General features: G+C 44.9%; 1 protein-coding gene across 1 annotated transcript in view; it reads right to left on the bottom strand.

Moving 5' to 3' along the window:
- Positions 1 to 20,156, bottom strand: part of lrpprc (leucine-rich pentatricopeptide repeat containing) — a 48,615-nt gene that overhangs the window by 14,870 nt on the left and 13,589 nt on the right. Inside the window, exons 15-28 of the mRNA XM_062401121.1 lie at positions 19,864 to 19,891; positions 19,291 to 19,348; positions 18,339 to 18,445; positions 17,642 to 17,719; positions 17,405 to 17,476; positions 17,033 to 17,146; positions 16,787 to 16,917; positions 16,306 to 16,391; positions 12,023 to 12,227; positions 6,784 to 6,908; positions 5,022 to 5,128; positions 1,213 to 1,281; positions 994 to 1,084; positions 216 to 358 (exon numbers count right to left, since the gene is read on the bottom strand). Coding sequence (XP_062257105.1) covers positions 216 to 358; positions 994 to 1,084; positions 1,213 to 1,281; positions 5,022 to 5,128; positions 6,784 to 6,908; positions 12,023 to 12,227; positions 16,306 to 16,391; positions 16,787 to 16,917; positions 17,033 to 17,146; positions 17,405 to 17,476; positions 17,642 to 17,719; positions 18,339 to 18,445; positions 19,291 to 19,348; positions 19,864 to 19,891 — 1,414 coding nt within the window. The remainder of the gene's footprint in view (positions 1 to 215; positions 359 to 993; positions 1,085 to 1,212; positions 1,282 to 5,021; positions 5,129 to 6,783; positions 6,909 to 12,022; positions 12,228 to 16,305; positions 16,392 to 16,786; positions 16,918 to 17,032; positions 17,147 to 17,404; positions 17,477 to 17,641; positions 17,720 to 18,338; positions 18,446 to 19,290; positions 19,349 to 19,863; positions 19,892 to 20,156) is intronic.

Genomic DNA, 20,156 nt, shown 5'->3' with positions numbered 1-20,156 from the left:
AAATGTATTCACGACTCCACTGTAATGTGTGTTTAACCATCAGTGCTGCATGGCTGCGTGTTATCTTTGACCTCAGGCACTTTCAGAGGCCTCCAGAGCTCTTGGGAATCTCCTGGCCTTTGCTTTCAGTCTCCTCCTGGCAATTATTCTTCTGAATAACACATCTGTCAAATGAGCGTCAGTGTGGTGTACATATTATAAAGCTGGGGTTTTACCTCGGGCATCTCGAAGGGCACCTCCTGGCCATTAGTCTTCAGGATGTCAGCTAGCAGGCGCAGCGTCCTCTCCCGGGGAACGATGTTTTCCTCCTGCATTTTCGTCCACACGGCCTCGGCCTTCTCCCAGTTGTTTGATTCCTCTGAAAACAACAGGAAGGAGCAGTGAAAGTGAGAAAAGGTGATTTCGGATTTAATTTCTTATGAAACTCAGTTTTATAGTCGTTCCTGACAAAGTGCTGCATGTTGAGGAAGGTCAATGGAAGCAGCAATCTGATCGTCTGACTGACCCTCAACTAGTGTGTGTGTGTGTGTGTGTGGGTGTGTTGGTAACAAGGAAAGTGGAGGTAATGGGAGACAATCAGCTTCAACACTCCAATCACTACTGTTATCTGTTCTGCTCTCCACTGCAGTATTCACACCACGTCTTCTGCACAAACGCACAAAACCGTGTACCTGTATCTTAGTGAGGACACTCATTGGCATCACGCATTTACTCGCCTCTAAACATAACCTGAGCCATCACAACTAAAGGTCTAACCCTAAACCTTACCCTAATTCTAACCATTACCCTAAGAGCACAAACCGTCCATCGAAAGAAAATCAGAAAGTGAGGACCAGACAAAACCTCCTCACTTCGTAAATTGTAGGCTAAAAGATGGAACTCAAAGATACCTGTACAAGTACACAAACACACACTCAGCGTGGATGGGGAGATCATGACAACACAGGGAGGTCAAACACATCCACACACAAAGATAAGAAGAAAGAAACTTACTGCAGAGGCGGAGGACATAGTGGTACATCTCGTCTCTGTCGCACTCAAACAGCTTGGAGGTCATGTCTACCATCTGCTCCAAGGTCTCCAGCTATACACACAAACACAGCAAAATACATTAAACTTGGAATTCACATATTTTCACTCTGCTTTTCATCTGCTTCATTGTGGCCTTGATTATTTCAGCCTGGTATTTGTGTGTGTGTGTGTGTGTGTTACCTGGTTGACGAAAATGCATTTCTCTGCATACCACTGCAGACGTCCAGGCCTTGCCCTCAGACCAGGAGTCTACAAACATTTAAACAGATCAGGTTATTAAATATTAATGAAACTCTATAACGAGACCCAGCACTACATGAAAACTAGGTTGAATACATACATCAAAAACAAAAGAATGATCTATAATGTAAATGCATATTGATCCACACAACCCTTAAATATTGATATTACTTCACGTGCACCAATTACAGCCCTAGATCAATAGAAATGCATATTTCCCCGGTTCATCAGCAAATTTATGGGTCAGCAGAATTATAGTTTTATGTCAGTGCAGTGGTTTTACACTGATTATAATAAAGCCTCCTGTGATTTTGATTGGCCTTGTACACACACACATAAATATACAAAACAGAGATAACACAACTGACAAAAGAGCTTTCTTGAACAAAACAAAATGGATCAAATTCATATTTTTGGAAGCTAGAATCATCAAATGTTTCCGATCTATAGACAAATTTCATCAGCTAGAATACACATTCCTAAGTTTCAACCAAATCGATTCTGTGTGGACACAACATGAGAAGTTATGATCAATCATGAAAAACCAGACAAAAAGAAAAATGGGAAATATAATGTCACTGCATTTCTGGGAAATCTCTGGTCAATAAAGACTCGAGTGTGAAAAACAGACAGATTCTCTGCATTCTGATCTGATGGGGTCATGACCGAGCAGAGAAAACACACATTTTCAGGTTTAAGTTTCAAAACATAACAATAACACTTTAGGATTAAAATTCTCTGACAGAAAAATCTGTAAATCGTCTTCCATTTTTTTGGGGGGGAGATCTGTCGTCCTTTCAGGGAACCAATGATGCGCAGATAAACCGAGTGTCTGAGCTGTGAAACCAGGGCCGACATAGATTGATCTGCAGGCTCATGCTGCTGAGATTTACCCTGATATGTGGAGTGACTAGATGATTATTATCATGGAATAACCATGATCAGGATTTCATCTGTGCCTTGGGGCTTTGAGACAATCTGAATAAGACTAAGACTGAGAAATCCCCCCCCCCCCTCCCTTCTCCTGGTAATCTGGGAGAGGAGGGAAACAAAAAAAAAGAGCGAGAGAGAGAGAGTCACAAAATGATCTGGAAGTTAATCTGAATGAGGATCAACGGCGCTCAATTCCCGCTGGCCTCTTTGATGGGAGCCCATCATACCGTGAGGCTGCCCGTCCCCTCACGACTGTCATCCTCTCCTCTCTCAATCCCCTCTTCTCTCAATCCCTGCCTCCTCCTCCAAATCTCCCCTGCTTCCCGCTCTGTCTTTTCCCCTGCCTCTCCATCCGGCCCTGGCGAAGGCATTATGTTCTTACCCAACCAGCCAAAGGGACAAATTAAAATGTGTTGCGCTCACTCTCTCTCTTTCTGTCTAATCTTCTTAGAGACTAAGGCCCAGTGCAAGTCCTCCATCTTTTTTGCCTGCGAGCCCTTTCACTTGGTAAAGTCTTGCGGGCACGAAGCAGCCTTCGCACATCTACTCGCGAACATATGAATGTGTTAAGGATTTTGAATCCGTCCGGGACAAATCTGCCTAATCTGGACTGAAAACAATCCTCAGAACAAAGGAAGGCACATAGTTTACACAACGTGGATTAAAAGAATACAAAGAACGAACAGGCAAAAGACGTTCTTACTTTCAGAAAGAGATGAGCGGAAATGTCAACCGGGTCAGATTATCAGGGCAATCACGCAACACACACACACACACACAAAAGTGTATTTCAATATTAACTAACCTCTTTTAAAACACTTATATGACCTTTGAATGTTAAAACTTTACAGGTACATGTACACAAAAATAAAAAAGGATAGAGGAGACCTTGTCTCACCTCCACTTAACAAACCCCTCTCCATCTCAATTCCTAATGTTCTAATTCTACTAATCACCTGGCCAATTACACACACACACACACACACACACACAGACCCCTCTCCCTGACACAAAAACACATAATGGCTCACCACTCTTTAGCAATACTACCTAACCTTGACCATCACACACACGCAGCACAATAATAGGCCTGACCACCTGACAATCCTCTACCTAACCACGACCATTTAGCACAAAATTGGCCACCTCTCTCTATCATTACATTTAATTAGCTGTGATTAATCAGCTGCCAATTATACCAAACACAGCCTAAAGAGAGACACCACTCTGGACGGCCACTTGACGCTCTCACATGGGGGGGAACGAAGCGTTTGTGTGTTTGCATATCTGAGTGATAGATATGATTCTAGTGTAGTTATATCACCTGAGCCAATGTGTCGCCATCATCACACAAGTGTAATAAGAGACAGTTTTAACTTTCTTAAGTGGGCAACCAACAGTTAAGGCGAGAGACTTTTTCCTGTTTCAACTTGAAAAAAATGTCCTTGTCTCTCGTTTCAAGGCTACAATTTAAGAAAAGGAAAAAATCATTTACCATTATTCATCTTAACTTCCTAAATTTCCCTCAGGATCAAAAGAGTATCTATTTATCTATCCAGCTGTGGTGGATCGCAATATTCGAATCTGTCCCTCAGTTTCCAGCTGAGCCAAATATAAGGAAACTGCAGAGGAAAAAATCCTGGATCTGCTAATTTCTTTGGAACAAAACGAAATGGGTTCTTTCCTGACACAGGCAATAATTCCCGTCCATACTAACACACCTGAAGACGAATATCAAGTGTCCTTTCAAATACATGTGGAAAGAGAGAGCAGATCACCGTACCAATATTGGGACATGTAAAGATCTAATGGTTTAATCCCACTGTGTCCAAGTCAAACCCTCCAAACCCACCAACATGGAGTTAAGCTTTTTTTCACAATCACCTTCATCTTCCATTGACACCACGTCAACATGTACATTAGTTGTCCATTTACGAGGAATCATCAATCTCACACAGCACTAGCGTGTAGCTGACTCTTTGTCCTAAGCAGGATAACAGCTGTACAATCCAACAGGAGTGGAATGAGAGTCACAATAACAACATGTCAGTAATATTTAAGAGGGTTGGAAAATCCTCAAGCGGGAACAAATCCCTCTTTTAATGCCACACGGGACAAGAGAGAGACTCAGAGAGAGGGAGTAGAGGTTTTTTTTCTTCTTCTGTTTTGTTCTCATCCTGATCAGAAAACATAACGGCCTTGTTTCCCTTCCTCTGATGTCAGGCTCATCCCTCTATTCATTTAATCGTCAATCTCTCTGTCCTGCTATCCAGGCCTTGACCGCCTATCCGTCTGATCCACGTGAAAATCGCTTCTTATCTGCCTGCTTTGCCTCCTCTATTTTTCCTCACACTAAGCTACAGGGTTTTACAGCAGGACTTAAGATGACAAAGATATAAATATTCATAAAATATCCAGGTCAGATGAGCTCCGATGACAAAAGGACGGCGCGGCCTCTGTGGCTCATGAGAGTCGGGCAGATTTTTATTGAACTAGTTTTCACTTTAGCTGTTTCACAGTGTAGCAACATCCAGAAAACATGGAAGACATGCAGTTCAAACCAAGGGCCCAGAAAAAAGCAGGTCTCCTCCTATTAATATTATCTAAACGTATTTTCCTGATGTAAACAATATCAATTAAGATGGGTTATTATTGGAAACAACACACAGCAGCAACATTTGCTTTCTAGAATGATCTGTTGAACTGATCAAATAAAATCAGACACATGGGATTAATAAAAGAGCTCCTTCATTTAATTGATGTGTTTTATAATCAGTATTGTGTGTCTGTGTGTGTGTGTGTGTGTGTGTGTTTACCTCAATGATCTTACGAGCCTCCCGGAACCGGCCTGTCTGCAGGAAGGCAAAGAACAGATCGTACAGCATATTCATCTCCCCTCGCTCCTGACTCACAAAGTCCATGGCTGAGGAGAAAGACGGGCGGAGACAGAGAGGTCGTGAATGAAAATAACTGCAAGGTGAACAAACCCACCACACACTTCATCCTTCCTTCTGATTCCCTTATTTGGCACAGTGTCCCAGGCACAGGGAAGCCGTATCATGTCAAACACACACACGCGCAAATCCCGAATGAAAGTCTAAGCTCCACTGGTGAACTTGCTAAACTGCTGTGCTCAGCATTTACAATTATCTCTGTGCAGCAGCTTCAGGAAAGGTATGACAAGCACAGACACACACTGCAAACTTTCAGTTGGAGGTGGAAAGTAGACCAGGACAACAGGAAGTCAACAGCAGGAAAACTGTGGTGACATTTGGGTTTGTGGGTCAAGATCTACGAGTTTACAGACTAAATTTAGATTCATCACTTTTGTGCACGTGCTAGTTTGAAGCTTTGGTCGGAGAATGAGTCCCATTAGCTCATTAACACCACCGATTAATGTTTGTTACCTCTTTCTCACGTTCCAGGTTTTGAGTGTGTTTGGTGGCCTTTTTCAAAATTGTTCACTGGTTTCTGCTGTTGCCAAAAAAAAAAAAGCCACGAAAACCCTACATTTTATTTTTTGTTGATGCTTGAACTCAAATCAAGGTCGAACGCATGAGTCGAGAGCTTTTGGCGCACCGCCTCGTGCTTTTAGTGTTTCAGACCTCTGAAGGTCAGTCTGTTGGAAGGCTGCAGGTTTTTTATCATTTTAATTCAGATGGTGTGTTTCCAGGGGAGTTTTCATACTATCCGAGCACTGCAGCAGCAGCATGGGGTCCACAGGAGAGAGCCGAGGTGTTAGCAGGCTGCAGAGCTCGACGTGTTGAATGCTGTCAGACGGAGCGTGACTTAAGGTTTTTGTTGTAACTCCTCCCGTCTGAACATGATGGAGTGGGAGACGGAGATATTTGAGTCAACATTTAGCCTTTTGTTTTGTAGGCGCAGCGACTGACTCTGTGGGTCTGTCACCTCTTGTTGGGCGGGGGTGGGATGGGGGAGTAGGTGGAGAGGCGCTCCACTTTACCGTTGGAACTTTAACACACTCGAGAGCCACTTGGCCCGGTGGCACTCTGGATTGAACTTTTCACCTCGCCGCTGTCGACACACGGGGAGACTGTTCAAAACGTGAGCCGCTGACATGCTTCACCGCGACCCGGGCCTGAACCTCCCTCACTCTCTGGTCCTCTTATATTCTTAGGATTGTTACGCACACGCACATAAATGAATAATAAAAAGGTAACGCTAATCACGAGACACACAAAATGAGGCTGTTTGGACACTAAGGATTTATGAGGTGAGATGGGGCAGCCTAGTGGTGCGTACCATGTCTTCTCTCCATTGTGAACTTTCTAATAAAAAGCATAGGATGCCTCCAAAATACTTAATTCCATAAAGAGATCTGGGTGAAGTGGGGATCCAGGAAGAACTTGGTTTATTTATTTTGGGGAAATGCTCTGAATGAAACCAACTGATGGATGAAGAGCAGCAACTACTGATTCCTTTCATTATTATTATTATTGAATCAGCAGATGCTCGGCTTGCTCAGAACACAGGGGAAGTTAATGATCACTGAATTGATGCAACAGAAGAACATTGTGTATGACAACATGTGCAGCCTTGTGTAGACAAATGTGCCACCTTTCTGCAGGAGCTCGGTGTCTCCTTTCTCCACCAGAGCCACGAGGATGTCGTGAATGCGGGGCAGCTGATTGTAGAGCTTCTGAAACTCCAGCGCTGCCTCCAGAGCTCCGGGCAGGTCCTTACTGCAGGCGTACACACACACACACACACAACACACACACAACACACAGACACAAAGAGAGAGAGAGAGAGGGAGAATGGAGAGTGAGTTAGATGTCAGGTCTGTGCAATCAGTCATGTACGCGATTGTGTCAGGAGAGAATAGAGAGTGTATCATGGGTGTTAACCTTGTGACCTCCCATTCAAGGACTACGACCCAACGCAACAATACAGGCCTTTGAATTCATGACAGCTCAACTGTGGGTGATGAGGCCTTTTGGCCCCAATACATCATTCTCACACAATCAAGCGCACCTTTCTGTGAGGGGCTAATGTCCCTCTGGACAGGCTTTTAGAGAGGAAGACATGCAACCGATCAAAGGACTCGACTGATCTTTACCCTCAGCTCCCCTCGCTTCTCCCAACTTCTCTGCTGCTCTTTCTCCTCTTTTGTCCTCCCCGACTCCCTTTAACCCTAATTTCCTCCTCTTCTCATTTCCCTGTTCTTCCCAATCTCCTCCTTCCTTCCTTTCTTTCTTCTCTTTCTCGCCCCTACATCTTGCTTTTTGATTCCATGCTGTCAGCTTCCACTCCCCTCCGACGACCTTGCCCCCCAGCTGCGCAATTTAGCAGAAATATGGCAACAACATTAAGACCCCCCTACCACCACCAGCTCGTCTCATGTCATGCTTCTCTTGCTTAGTCTACCCCCCCCAATCTGCACACGGTCCATCCCTCGCGGGCGGATGAACAAACAAAACAGCGCGTGGTGAGAGGATGAGTGCACCTGATGGAGTGATAACGAGAGAAGTGGAGAAACGGAGATGGGGGAAAGAAGCAAAAGAACGTGAAGCTGCAAGATGGGGGAGGAAGACAGACCACTTCAATCCCCTCTATTGTGACAGCGCTGCCATCAATCTGTTGATTGGGTAATTACCATGTCAATCACGCAGAGGTCAAAGCAGATAGGGCACCCGTGGGGGAGGAAGGGGGCAGAGCAAGTGAGCCAGAAAAAGACAGAGACGGAGCGTGATAGGGACAGTGAGCGAGCGAAAACACGTGTTATTTCTCAAGTGTTTTCTCCTCTAATCAATTAGATGAGCTGATCAGAGAAATGGGCCCCAAAAAAAAGGACAACTTGCCGCCGGATAAAAAAATAAAGGAAATGAAGTGACCTTGAGTTTGGCAGAAGCAGGAGAGAGCGATGGAGGGATGAGAAATGGAGTGATTAGGGTTGGAAGGTAAAGAGGTCCGCTAATTGAAATGAAGAGGGACAACATTATTCAGCAGCGCCAGTCAAGAGGCTGTTCAACCGCACAACAGTCGGATTGAGCGAGTCAGAGGAGCGACAGAGGGAAAGAGTGCAGAAACACGGCGGGATGCCATTTACTACAAAAATGAGACAAATGCTTATTTTAATTAAACTAATGTGACTCATATTGTGTGTTGGTGTGTTGTAAACAGAGTTTTACATGAGAGACGCTTCTTCTCATTGTAGCCAAGTCATGGATGGATGGATGTTTCAAAACTCCTCCTCCACTTTCTATCGATCCACCTCATTCACATCCTCCATTGCTCTTCCACACCTACTTATAATCCCTCCTTCCTGATGAGACATCTTACAAAAACACCCCATCACTCTTGGCAAAAAAAAAGAAAGAAAAGGACCTGGCTTTGCAATTACACCCCCTCCCCACCCACCCTCCCTTCCTCACTCCCTCCCTCCCTCCACCCGCCGATCCACCCCAAAAAAAGAGCTAAGGATGTCGAAAGATGGATAATTTCCCCTAGGTACAATTTAACTGTCACTTTGCGTTGCCATTTACTGCGGCGCGGAGCCCTGTTAATGTCCCCAACTTTGCATGTCAGCCACTTTCCAGCCAATTAATCCCTGAAAAAATAACAAGCGCTTTGCTCGGTGGAAACCTGAAGGATTAGACAAGGAAGCTCATTTTGGCTCATCTCACTCCCCCCCCCCCCCACCCTTTCTACCACTCCGTCCCCTTCTTTTGTTCGGAGGAGATCGGCAGGCCTGTTATCAAGCCACTGTCCTCGAGCTGGGGGGGGGGGGGGGGGGGGGGGGGCGGAGGACGAGGTCTGTCGGTGTGTCTCAAAACGCAAATGAGAATGTGATCATGACACCACTAGCCCACTGTTACATGTGCTGAAGAATGGTTCTAGTGTGCACATCAACACCCACACAGTCGTACCTACTCCGTCATTAGGTTTGCCACTCAGGGGCATTCAAACCGGCTGACAACACATTATTCGACACAATTGATGTATTGTTATGTCAGGGCTGAAAATACCTCCGCTATCAGTTGCCTTCAGTTGTTGCAACCAATGAACATATAAATATATATCTATATATATATATATATCTGCTATCGTTCGCACTGAACCACTATGTCCGCCACGTGCAGCCTAAAATCTATATCAGCGCTAACTGAACATGTGGACATGCTCCAGGTATGATCCTGGAATGGAACGTGGGATCAGGTATGATCGCAAATCCTGATTTTAGGAACGCGGAAAGTAAAGTCAACCCTTTAGCCTTCATCCCAGGAAATAGATAAGGCCTTTTGTTGCTTAATGTTTAATTTTCTTTATTATCTTTATGCAAACATCTGCCATTTAGTGCTTGAAGGCATTGTACAGCTAAAATCAGTTCAGCTGAAAAGCAAGGGTAAAAAAACAAAACAATGAGGTAAGAGGGAAGACGTGAAATATCACTTCTAAATCCTCCGTTTCTGAAAAACCATGATAGTCAACAGTCATTGTTAATATACAAGATACCGATTAGTATCGAGTATAGATTTTAGATAAGGTTGAATAACAGAAAGCAAGTTATTTTTTCTCTGAGCTCCCATCTCTCTCTCTCCTCCTCCTCCATCGACACTGTCTTATCATACATGTCCTGCCAGTTCTTCATTTAGCTGGACTCATTAGCATTTTCTGACGCTAATCACTTCCATGAGGACGTGGCAATCTCAGCTAGCTAACGCGGTAGCCGCTCAGCACGTACAATGCTGAGCGGACGGGCGTGAAGGCTAACGGGGCGGCGCGTATGATGGGCTGTCAGGGGCTAATCTGCCAGAGAAGTGTTCATTAAGTCATTAGCGCTGACGCAGCGATGAGACGGGTGCCGGCGGGGATGATGCCTGCTTTGTCCTCTTTTATCATCACGTCCCCTTCCGTCCCTCCTCCCAACTGTCGGTCTGATTGCTGACTGACGGAATGAAAAAGTGGAGACGAACGGATAAAGTTCAAAAAAAGAAAAAGGAAATGAGGAAGAGAGCGAGAGAGAGAGGAGGTGGATTGGACTGGAGTTCAAAGGTCAAGGGATGTGGTATTCAAACCTGCTCAGAGCTTCACCACTGTTACAAGTTAAATATGGTTTATATTCTTTTATGCATTTTCACCTAAGTCAATTATACAATTATTATTTAACACGAAGCCTTTTAACATTCAGGTTCCAGGAATCTCTATCAGTGTAAATGTGGCTCACATGTCAAGAACCACTCATCTTATCAGCCTCACACTTGGCAGCTGTATTGTTAAGGGCACAAGGAGGTGTAGTCTTGGATGTGGTGTGATTTGGACAAATGGTACATTCGATTTTCTTAAACTTTGTTGATCAAAACGTTGGTGCTTTCACGAAAACAGCTGATTCTCCACTTCCCGATTTTGTGTACAGGGTCGAGCTTCAGTGAACTTTGGGCGATTAGCTCTTTGTGCAGCTTCAGGGTTCTGTGGAGTGAGGCCGGCAGCTCATTTATTGTATTTTTACAGTTTCAAAAAGAAAGCTGCCACCAGGAGACGTTAACACCCCCTTCCAAACAGAAAGAATCTAAACTTTACAACAGTTTAGATTTTGACAGATCAAGGTGACCACTATCAAAATAACTGCAGCTACACACAAGCATAATCAACCAGGCAAAAACACAGTTGCCCTGATTACAAAAGACAGATTGTGGTACAATTCGAGCTTGTTTACTTGTGTACATTAGTGTGTGTTCACTGCTGTATCATTTGAAGCAAGTGAAACTGGCACTTGATTTGTGAGCAGGGTGGTCGTACGCTGATGTGTGCGTTTGTGTGTCTCGCCTGCTGTTGATGACCCAGAAGTAAATTAGCCTGCTAATCTCACCGAGGCAGTGATTAACGAGTGAACCTGGAAACTCGGTTTGTGCCAGAGCGCAGACGTACAGCAAAACAAATAGTGGCGGGGGAGCACCAGTGAGTGTGAGCATCTGAGCCTGTGTGTGTGTTTGCACAAGCTTCATTTGTAGAGGTCTACCTCTGCAGCAGCACGTACACTACAGTTACACAGTGTGTTTGAAAGCCTGTGCAGGGCATGTGTGTGTGTGTGTTTGTGTGTGCGTGTGGTGCAGGGCCCCAAATGGCGCACTGCGTCTCTGTGTTAAATCCAGCAATTAGTGCTCTGTACATAATTAACATGCTAATGAGTTGATCTACTTAAAAGCTGCTCTGACAAATAAAACATGGGAACGTAAACACACACACACACAGAATGGATTTGTGGGGTTGGGTTATACTTGTGATCCCATAGCCAGTGTTTTGTAAAACATTTGCATATTTGCATTATGGGAGGAAGCTTTGATGGCCATCTCTCATGCACACACACACACAGACACACACACCTTGGGAGTATAGCAGTGGGTGTTTCAGGAGATCAAGGGTGGGGGCTCATGGGAGAGGGTGCAGCTGGTGAATCTTCAAACAAAAAAATAAAAAAAACTGGCTCCAGCAATGCACTCGCACAATATCACACACACACAAACAGCCATTCTTACACACAAACACACACATAAATGAACAATTTCCGCATCCTCTCTCTGTCTGAATCGCTGACCCAGAATGTGACCTCAGCTATGATCATAGGGAGGGATGAGTGACTCATTGCGATACACAGACATACACACACCTGGCAACCGGGTTTGGCAGATGAAGACGACAATGTGACAACAAAAGTGAGCTTGTTCTCTGGTGAGGGGAGAACTTCACACGGTAAAATATACAATGAGGGAATAAATAAATAATAAAAAAAATATCATAACACATTGAATCTGTGAGTATATGATTGTAGAAATCAGTGCACGTGTGATTGTAGTACCTCTCAAGGTAGGCAGAAATCAGGGGTGAGCAGAGATTGGCGGTGGGCTTGGCCAGACCGAGGGTGAAGATGGTGTCCTGCAGCCGTCGGATGGGGGCGGCACCTTTGGTCACTAAGCTGTTCAAAGCGTAGAAGAGCATGCTGACGTTGGCGTCGTTTATCGCCACATCCTTCTCCTTCATCTCCTTCAGGATGTCCACGGCCTCTGACAGAGCGAAAGAGAAATACAGAACATCATCGTGAAGACATGATAACATCAGAAACACTTCTCCCTATAGCTCCGCAACATGTCTGATGCTTTGGTAAGATCACGTTCAATCAAAAGCAACACACAAGGGATGGTGGGAGGAATTCAGAGGTAAAGACAAAAGAATAAATGAAAGATGCAAAGAGAAGGAGAAAGAGAGAATGCAGAGAGAAAGCGAGAGGAAGGGCAGAGCGTGTGTGAATATGATAAAAAGCCCCTTTAGCTAATTCCATGTGGGGAAAACAAACCCATATTAAAACAGCATTTTGCGCCCAGCGGGGATGCAATTCCAACCCCGTATAATGCCAACTCTGCGCTAATTGCTACTTGCGGTTTTCCAAACGAGACTACAATTACCAGACCCCTACAATGGAGGCCGGCTTTTTGCCGTGGCCATGTGGAAAGCACTTGGGGGGCTAAATTATAGGTATGTGGCAACAGGGGCCCGCAGCAGCCCCGGTTAGACCCCGGTAAGCGGGCTGAGGGGTGGATCAGTTTGGTCAAGTCCAGCCAGTAATGGAGGGCTTTTTACTGGGCCACGCGCCCATCTGGCCAACACCGGGGGCTAAATGGTGAAAAGGGAGTGTATGAGTGCGCGTGTGTGCGAGTGTATATATGCGTGTGTGTAATCGTAAGCTAATTAAGATGTGTTTACTGTCTATTTAGACAGCTCCTAATGGCCTGACAGCGATACAGCCGCTCTCCAGCACAGATACTAATCTATACAGCATGACCGAGAGGGAAGGCGGAGATGGAGAGATGCAGAGAAACTGAATATATTTGAATAATGTGTATGAAGTCATTTCGCCAACTGCAGCCTATAATGGCACCTCGCTTTAAATTCACTCGAGAAATATCCTGGATCCTTATGTAGGTGAAAACTGTAGCAAACATATAAAAATGCAGAGAAGTTTTTCTGCACAACTCGTAGATAACTGGTAATATAACAAAACCTAAAATGAGGGGTGTCATTCTCTACTGGGAACACACATTTACACAGACACACACACTTGTGGGGTGAGGGACGGGGCCACTGGTGAGTGCTTTGGCATCCTAATTTCAGTCTCTCTCTGCCAATTGTTATGGCGATCAGAAACGCTGTCACAGATGGGACAGGGGAAAATAGAGGAGGGAAGCATGGAGTCAGGGTAACTGGCAATGGAGGAGACACAGAATTACAGGGGGGACAATGACAGGGGAATGGAGCTTGTAAGAGGAAAAGGTTTGGTTTGCTATATAAAGGTTTGACGTGTGGAGAAGGTAGACAGAGGAACTTGGTGTGAATTCAGGAAATCTGTGGCTGCTCCTCTCTCAACGCTCTACTCTGTTGTTATTTAGTTCATCGTTCAACAGAAACAGCATGAAAACTACAAAATCGAGATTATGAATGTTAATCGAGCACCATAATTCAAACAACAGGTGCCAATACAGGGGGGTTGTCTCTTAATTGAGCTTCAATAACGTTTGTGTCAAAAGGAAGGAGAGTCTGAAACTAAACTGGACAATAACAAACGTAACTGTGATCACTTCGAAACAACAGCACAAACAAGCTCAACCTAAAATGCAGGATCAAGATTTAACAACTTTGCTTCAAAGAGCTGATCTGATAAAAATGAAACTAATTCTCGTGCTCCTAATGGGTCTCTCTTCCTCTCTACCCCCGACCCCGTTTATCCCTACCTCTCTCCATCACTCTCTGACAGACCCGTTAATCACTGAGACCAGTGGCTTGGAGATGATCTGCCCAAATGGAGCTCGACTAGCTACCATCCCTCCGTCCACCATCCCCACATTTCCCCTCCATCTCTCCTTTTATCCGTCCGTTTAGCCAGTATGCATATCCATCAGCTCAGTCGAGCATCGTAGCCAGCAAAGCAAGCCAGACCCCCCCCCACACACACACACACGCACAGAGACGGGGAGGCAGACAGGCCAGGTAAACAAACATCACACAGCCCGATGGTTCATCTAATGTTCAATGACTTGACTGCTAGTGATGTCTCTTTTTCCCAAAAGACAAACACACACACACACGCACACACACACACACACACACACACGCCACCTGAAGCCAGACCCTGACCACCTGAAGCCAGAACAAGTTGTATTTACCAAAGTGGGAGGATGGACAGAGGGAGGCAGAGAGGCAAGGGTAGGTCAAAGAGACGCACGGTGATAGAGGAGAGTAGTATTTACAATAATGGAGTGAGAGAAGTAAAGGTAGGGAGGTAAAGTCCTGAAGTCCATGTTGATACTATGGCAGGTTCACTGGGTGACAGGATGCACTTGATATACAAATGTGACATAATAATATTGTCTATTGAGCCTTTATAGAAATATCTAGTTCATTGAGTTGTGCTTAATTTAAAGTTTTTTCCATGGCGTTCAGGAGACGTCACATTCACCAGACTGGGTGGACCCATAATTAGTTGTTAAGAAGGCGAGAGAGTCATTATAAAGGAAAAGTTATATACCGAAAAGGTGGAAGAAAGGTAACTTCAGGATAAATTCACAAGGTGGAAATGAAGTAAAGTTGCCCGGCGAGGTGGGAGGAGATAAAAGGGCGAAAACAACAAAGCCATTAGAGAGGGCGAGAAATCAAGCAAGATGCCAGGAAACATGATCTTCAGCTGGGCCTGGTGTGTGCTGGGAGCCGGGGCGGACCAGCGTCTGGGTGGGGACAGGCTAACATCAAGGTTAGCCATGTGTGCTAATGTGGCTGACAAGCGTCCCTTCCATATGCACACTCTGGCTAATGGCAAATGCGTTAGGCCTATACACACACACACACACAGATGGACACACCACCAAATGCCTTTTGCTTGAATTCACATGCAAATGTGCACGTCACTGCATGTGTGTGTACGTGTGTGTTTGTGTGTGTGTGAAATGCTCAAGCACTTCGGCAGACATGATCTGCCATTAGCATCAAGGCGGATTTCAATAATTCTGGAAAAATACACAGAGTCCTGTAATTTTCCCCCCTCTCTCATTTCTCCCTGACGCGGATGTGTGCAAGGGGTGGGGCCGCGGGGGGGGGGGGGGGGGGGGTTGAGAGAATGACACGCTCGTTGACAGATCGGGGGGGGGGAGAGAGAGAGAGAGAGAGAGGGTCAGGTAGAGAGACGGAGGGAGCGAAGGAAGGGGAGGAGAGGAGAGGCGAGGACAGACAAGGGAAACATTTTGCCTGTCATTGTGTGCAAAAAGCAGCGTCGCAAATCTGATAGTAATTGGGTCTTCGATGGGCTGAAGGAAACCCACCGTAGCATTCAGGAAATGGCTCGCTAATGTGGTTTGAGGGAGGGAGAGGGATTGTGACAGAGTTGGCCACACACACACAAACACACTTTTTAAGTTCAAGCCTGATCTCTGACTTACTGAGGAAAAAGTTTTGAAGAGTTACGCACTAGTGGGATTAGTTAATCCAACAAATAGAGGATATTAAGAATCATTTTAATGAGTTAGTTGCTTTCAATCCTTTAAGCAAAATCTTTGTTTCTTGGACAGTTGATTTGGACCAGACATGAAAATTGAAGAAGTTACTTATTTTCTTTACTTTACCAGATAATTTTAAGATATAAAGATGAATCTATCTACTATCTAATAACTCTAGAAATCTGTCTCTGTGTGATGCATATCTTATTGACGTCACTCTTGCTATGTTTATTGTTAAGAGACCAAGGAAGTGCAGTGTCGAATATGGCGCAATTTGGAAATCTGATTAAACAGTCGACTAGTACTCTGCAGCAGAGCGACTAGGAGAACTCCAGTTCCAGTTAAAATCTAGTTCAAGGTTCTACGTACTGAGACGTGCTTCATCAGACTTTGAATAAACAGGAGAACAGCTCTGAGTTCAGCTGCCAGTCTTTATTATAGGTCGCAGCTCAATTACTGCAGGTCCCTTTTACAGTTTCAGAAAGAAAACTAAAACCAGCTTCACCACTGGCCGAGCAAACAGCCCGATACCCACAGGCATGTTTGGCACTGCACTAGTAATAAACAAATATGAACTTGCTGCAGCCTGACAGTAACTTACCCTCAACTCTGTCCACCTTGGAGAGCAGCTTGACCAGTGCGATGTATTTACCAGCATCCAGCGATATGGATGAGTCCTTACGACTCCTGATGACAGAGAGACAGATAGAGAGAGAGAGAGAGAGAGAGAGAGAGAGAGAGAGAGAGAGAGAGAGAGAGAGAGAGAGAGAGAGAGACACGGAGGGTGACAGAGATTAGATTAATGTATTCCACTTACAGTAATGCAGCTCATCTATTGTACATTCTCCTGTTGGAGTTCTGTCTGATGTTGAAAGCAGGTGGTGAGTGAAGAGACAAACACAAGATGGGGGGGGGGGGGGGGGGGGGGCTCCTGTGTTATAGCGAGTTAACAGAAGGTCTGTTCATTGCATTAATGTCTCCCCTAATACCACTCATGTTAAACTTTAATGTCCCACTAGTGGTCCCGGCGTCGCCGTGTGGGTGCAAAGAGTTTTCATATGCGTGTTTCCTGCTCCACTCACAGTTCCATCTTTAGGTTCAGCGCCTCCTCCACATTTTCGTGGCGGCAGCACAGGTTGATGAGGGTGGCGTAGCTGCCGGCCGTCAGCTCCTCCACGTGCTGCTGCTTCAGCTCGAGGGCACGCTGCAGGTTCTGATCAGACAACAGAGCGGGCACATTGCATTGGTCAACAAGAGGAAGGAGAAACCACTCGTTTGGAGAGGGAAGAGGAGATTTTGTGAGACGGGGCGATCCAAACGAATCCTACCTCCTCGGCACAGAGAGCTTGGATGGTCTGTTTGAGAATGAGGCCCAACGGTTGGTTCTCTGCTTTCAGTTCAGCTAATTTAGCCTCAAGCGCCACAACCTTACCCTCGATTCCCTGAAGGAGACAGAGAGGTGGACATGATCAAACACATATTGATTATAATTTCTAGTCTTGATTAACACTTTGAGAACTTCACACTACAGTTTTTCCATTTCCACATTCATACAGTGCATCTGAGTGCAGCACACATAAAACACACATGATGACCAGCTTTACCTCTTAAACCACAGTTGCCCCTAAATAACAACACAAGCAACATATGGTGTCCGAACATCAGAAGTAAATATCTTTTATTTGACCTGTGCTACTTACAGTAAAACGGGGAGATGCTGACACAGAGCCACTGGACGCTCTGTCTCTGGGGTCCACCAGAGCGATCACATCCTAAAAAACACACACACACCGAGAAAGCATTAGCATTAGGAATACACCCTCAGCCTGTCATATTAAAGCTTTGGCTGTTGAGTTTGACTGAGCTTAAAGCTGTTCTACGAAACATTTGGACTATAGATGAAAGGGGGGGGGGGGGGGGGGGGTCGAGCTCTGTACCTTGACAAGCTCTGGGACATGATGGGACTCCAGCAGGTTCCTGATACCTTTGAAGATGTTCAGTGAAATCTTTATATTCTGCACAGAAGAGACAAAAGGAAGAAAATCAGCATCGTGAAAAAGCAACGATCATCGTCATCAGAACAGCTGGAGAGCAACTGGTCGAACTTTGTGTGTTGAGGTCAAAGGTTGAGATCGTAGTGGAAATACTGGCATTTCGGCTACCTAGTGATCAGCATTATTGAAATCTGAATCAAGGAAATTCAAATGTAGTGTCATTAGGGACTGTTATGGTTTGAAGGTTCCACGCCGGAGCAGGCAACTGGTTCACTGAACTCCAAATGGCCAGTTAAGACGTGACCTTTAACCCCAGAGTGTAAAACACAATTTAATCTTCCACAACATGTCTGGATGCCCCGACTCAAACCTTCACTCTTCAGAAATGGAGCAGGAGGAGTGTGTGTGTGTATGTGTGTGTGTGTGTTGGGTGAATAATCCACGTCTGATTACAAACTGCAAATCGTCTCAGATCAGAATGTGTAAGCTCCTTTAACGTGGGAAGGTTATGAATGGACTGGATATAAATTTGTGTGAGAGTGGTGTATCGTTTGTGTGTGTGTGTGTGTGTGTGTGTGTGTGTGTGTGTGTGTGTGTGTGAGATGGTTTTCAGTCACCTTTTCAGTGTGTGTGTTTGTACCTGAGCCTGAAGCTGATTTAAATATTTCCGCAGTTTGTCTTCCTGTGCCTGCAGCTCCTCCTCTGTCCTGGTGTCGAACAGATTGTACAAGAAGTAGGATGCCCCTTCTGGATGGGACAAAAACACACACACAGAGAAAAAGAGTAGAGTGAGTGAGGAGTTGTCTTGGGAATAAATTTAAATTGCCACTGTGTCAGTCTCTGGATCCATTTGTGCATTTATACTATTTTCCTGTAACCTCTGCAGAGTGTGTGTTTGTGTCTCTTTTCTGCTGACAGAGGCTGCTTTCGGCTGGAGTGTGAGTGAATGTGCAACGGCTGGTAGTGACAGGCTCCCCTTACTTCAACTCCCACACACAAACACACACACACACACGCACACGCACACAGACAATCGCAGATGTTGTCTAAGAGGATGTGACATGGATAACAGTCTCCATCGCTCCCACCAGCACACACCAGTTTCAGCGGTGGGGACTTTTGACTGTGACACGCATACTGACACAGAGTGACATTAACACTCCACACACACACTCACTGGCAGACCAGGGATGCTGTCCGGCACTGACACACACACAAATACACTTTAACTAGTCAGCGCTGTGTCAGCAGCCAGGCTCTATTTCCTCAGACGGAGAGAGCGCAGGTCTTTCACTTCCACACACCGACACACACCTCAACATAAACACACACAGGCTTCATGGCGAGGAGTGACCCGGTCAGCAGTATGCTGCTAATGAGACTGAACATAAACACACAAACAGGACTGCTCTGTCATCTGAATTAAAGCAGAAAGGTGTCTTGCAGACTGCACTCTCCGCAGTCTGCAAGTTTGAATACCGATAAGTGACTGATACACAAAAACACACACCTTGTCTTTATCATACCCATACAAACACGTACTTCTTGCATATGAGAACACTGACAGATATGATGTGTCTAGGTTTGCTTACCAGAAGGCTTGGTGCCTTCCTTGCTGAAGCGTTTGTCTTTGAATAACAGCTCTGTGATCTGGAAAGAAGACAAACAATTTAACACGCACAGACACAAACAGTACTCAAAGGATTTTCCACTGTAGTCTGTGGTGGGTTTAGGACAGAATAACAGGCCAGACAGGGCTATGAGAAATGTTTTATGAGAAATGTGTTATTTTGTATTAACTGTGTCTTACAAATTTCTTTCTTTAAATAATTAAAACTACATTTTGCAGAACCCGTGTTTAGGAAAAAACTGTTCATATTGAATCCAGATGAATATCGGCCCACAAATCATATCTTTATTCAAACGCTCCCTCTGCCATAAGGAGATTTAGATAAAAAGCAGCAGATGGTGTTTGTCACATATTGTTTATTCTCACTAAATGAAACTCAGTGTGCAGCAGATGTTGTTAAATTATCTTGCTATTTTGCTTCAAGGAATAAGAAATCATATAAAACAATTGTATTCACGTATAGTCTGTTACAATTTCACAATGATAAATCCTGTATCATTTTGTAGTGGTGTACGATTGCTTCACAAAGACCTACCTTCGCCATGCTCTCCACATCATCAGACCTGCAGGGGGCAGTAGAGGACAAGACATGAGCACCAAGTGGACTCGCCTCAACAGCAGGTCAACAACAACAACACTGGAACATGTCAGCATTAATGTGCAATCTGCTCATAAGCGTTATGCTTCTAGGCAGCACAACATAGAGCAGGGTTTACACTTCTGACAGCAAAGCTACAGAAACGTGTCCCCCACACACTTTAAGAACAGATTTATTCTTCTCATCCATGTTTTCTCTATTTGTTATACCAATACAAATAGAAACCTCTC

The sequence above is a fragment of the Platichthys flesus genome, chromosome 12 (genome assembly GCF_949316205.1).
Source record: "Platichthys flesus chromosome 12, fPlaFle2.1, whole genome shotgun sequence".
Classification (NCBI taxonomy): domain Eukaryota; kingdom Metazoa; phylum Chordata; class Actinopteri; order Pleuronectiformes; family Pleuronectidae; genus Platichthys; species Platichthys flesus.
Note: the sequence above shows the minus strand (reverse complement) of the source record. Positions and strands in the feature narration are given on the sequence as shown.